Source organism: Anarrhichthys ocellatus, unplaced genomic scaffold (genome assembly GCF_004355925.1).
Source record: "Anarrhichthys ocellatus isolate YVR2014 unplaced genomic scaffold, GSC_Weel_1.0 scaffold3038, whole genome shotgun sequence".
NCBI lineage: Eukaryota > Metazoa > Chordata > Actinopteri > Perciformes > Anarhichadidae > Anarrhichthys > Anarrhichthys ocellatus.
Window position 1 is genome coordinate 2864 of NW_022283012.1, and position 2012 is coordinate 4875.

A 2012-nucleotide genomic window follows, 5' to 3' on the forward strand; every position below is an offset into this window, starting at 1 on the left:
AACGACTACGAAGAGACACTAAACGATTACGAAGAGACACTCAACGACTACGAAGAGACACTAAACGATTACGAAGAGACACTCAACGATTACGAAGAGACACTCAACGACTACGAAGAGACACTAAACGACTACGAAGAGACTCTAAACGACTACGGAGAGACACTAAACGACTACGAAGAGACTCTAAACGACTACGAAGAGACTAAACGACTACGAAGAGACTCTAAACGACTACGAAGAAACACTCAACGATTACGAAGAGACTCTAAACGACTACGAAGAGACTAAACGACTACGAAGAGACACTAAACGACTACGAAGAGACTCTAAACGAGTACGAAGAGACTAAACGACTACGAAGAGACTCTAAACGACTACGAAGAAACACTCAACGATTACGAAGAGACTCTAAACGACTACGAAGAGACACTAAACGATTACGAAGAGACACTCAAAGATTACGAAGAGACTCTAAACGACTACGAAGAGACACTAAACGACTACGAAGAGACTCTAAACGACTACGAAGAGACACAAAAGACTACGAAGAGACACTAAACGATTACGAAGAGACACTCAACGATTACGAAGAGACTCTAAACGACTACGAAGAGACTCTAAACGACTACGAAGAGACACTGAACGACTACGAAGAGACACTGAACGACTACGAAGAGACACTGAACAATTACGAAGAGACACTAAAAGACACTAAACGACTACGAAGAGACACCAAACGACTACAAAGAATTGATTTAAAGCTCCAGAACAGCCACTGAGGTGCTGAGACCGTTTGCTGCTCTTGTGAAATATAATCCTTCAATAATTAACTAAAAGTGAAATGCTGTTTTCTCTCAACACTGAACTAAACTAGTGGTTCTTAACTTCTTCTTGTGAAACGCGTTCAGAGAGGGAACAGAAAGGGGCCTCATGTTTGTGACTAAATGTGCTTCACTTGAACGTGTCGGGAGCCCAAAAGAACGACAGCTCCTGAACACAACCAGGTGATCCCTTTTGTTCACCGGCTGATTCGCTGACTTCAGGTTCGGGGATGAATCTGTTGGACATCAGGACCAGAAACTGGTCTGAGATCTGCCTGGACGCCACCGCTCCTCATCTGGACCGACTGCTGGGCGCTCCGGTGCCCTCCACGTCTGTACTGGTGAGACTGGTCTTCACTGGTCTTCACTGGTCTTTACGCTGTGGTGTGTGTTGGCTGAGCTCTGACTTCAGTGCTCCGTCGTGTCCCTGCAGGGTCCCGTCTCCGCCTACTTTGTGCAGCGATATGGTTTCTCTGAGAGCTGCAGGGTGGTGGCCTTCACCGGAGACAACCCGGGTAAGATATGACCTGAGACCTCCGGCTCACTGCAGCAGGACTCCAGTCACTAACTCTCACACTAAACACTAGACACGTGACCTTTAACCCTTCCTGTGGCTCATTTAATATTTTATATAGTAGTCATTGTGAAATCCACTCATTCATGCAGTTCTGTTGTCTGAACACAAGGTGGTGCTGCTGGGATGCAACATCATGTTACGTGTGTGTGTGAGAGTGTGAAAAGAGGAAATGTCAAATGGAAATTTCCTCTTTTCACACATTTACTTTTTTTTTCATTTATTTACTTCCTGTTGTCCGTTTTTCCTTCTTTTAAATATTTGATGATGGAATGAAACGACGAGTTGTTTTTTTACCCTCGTGGATCTTTTTGTTCCTCCGTCGACGTGTTCAAATTAAAAACAACAAAAAGTTCAGATATGTTACATATTATTATCATTAAAGTGAGTTTTCTCTCCTCAGCGTCTCTGGCAGGAATGAGGCTCCAGCAGGGCGACGTCGCTGTAAGTCCACATGAGACCTGTCCGTCTTTTAGCTGAGTCGGTCCTCTGTGTGGTCAGTGTGTGTTACACTGTGTGTGTGTTACACTGTGTGTGTGTGTGTGTGTGTGTGTGTGTGTTTCACTGTGTGTGTGTGTGTGTGTGTGTGTTACACTGTGTGTGTGTGTGTGTGT

The 2012-nt window shown here is 44.7% G+C and overlaps 1 protein-coding gene across 1 annotated transcript in view; it reads left to right on the forward strand.

Annotated features, from left to right (window-relative positions):
* xylb (xylulokinase homolog (H. influenzae)) overlaps positions 1 to 2012 on the forward strand; it is a 5780-nt gene that overhangs the window by 2403 nt on the left and 1365 nt on the right. Inside the window, exons 9-11 of the mRNA XM_031840625.1 lie at positions 1047 to 1165; positions 1258 to 1339; positions 1802 to 1842. Of these exons, the coding sequence (XP_031696485.1) occupies positions 1047 to 1165; positions 1258 to 1339; positions 1802 to 1842 (242 nt within the window). The remainder of the gene's footprint in view (positions 1 to 1046; positions 1166 to 1257; positions 1340 to 1801; positions 1843 to 2012) is intronic.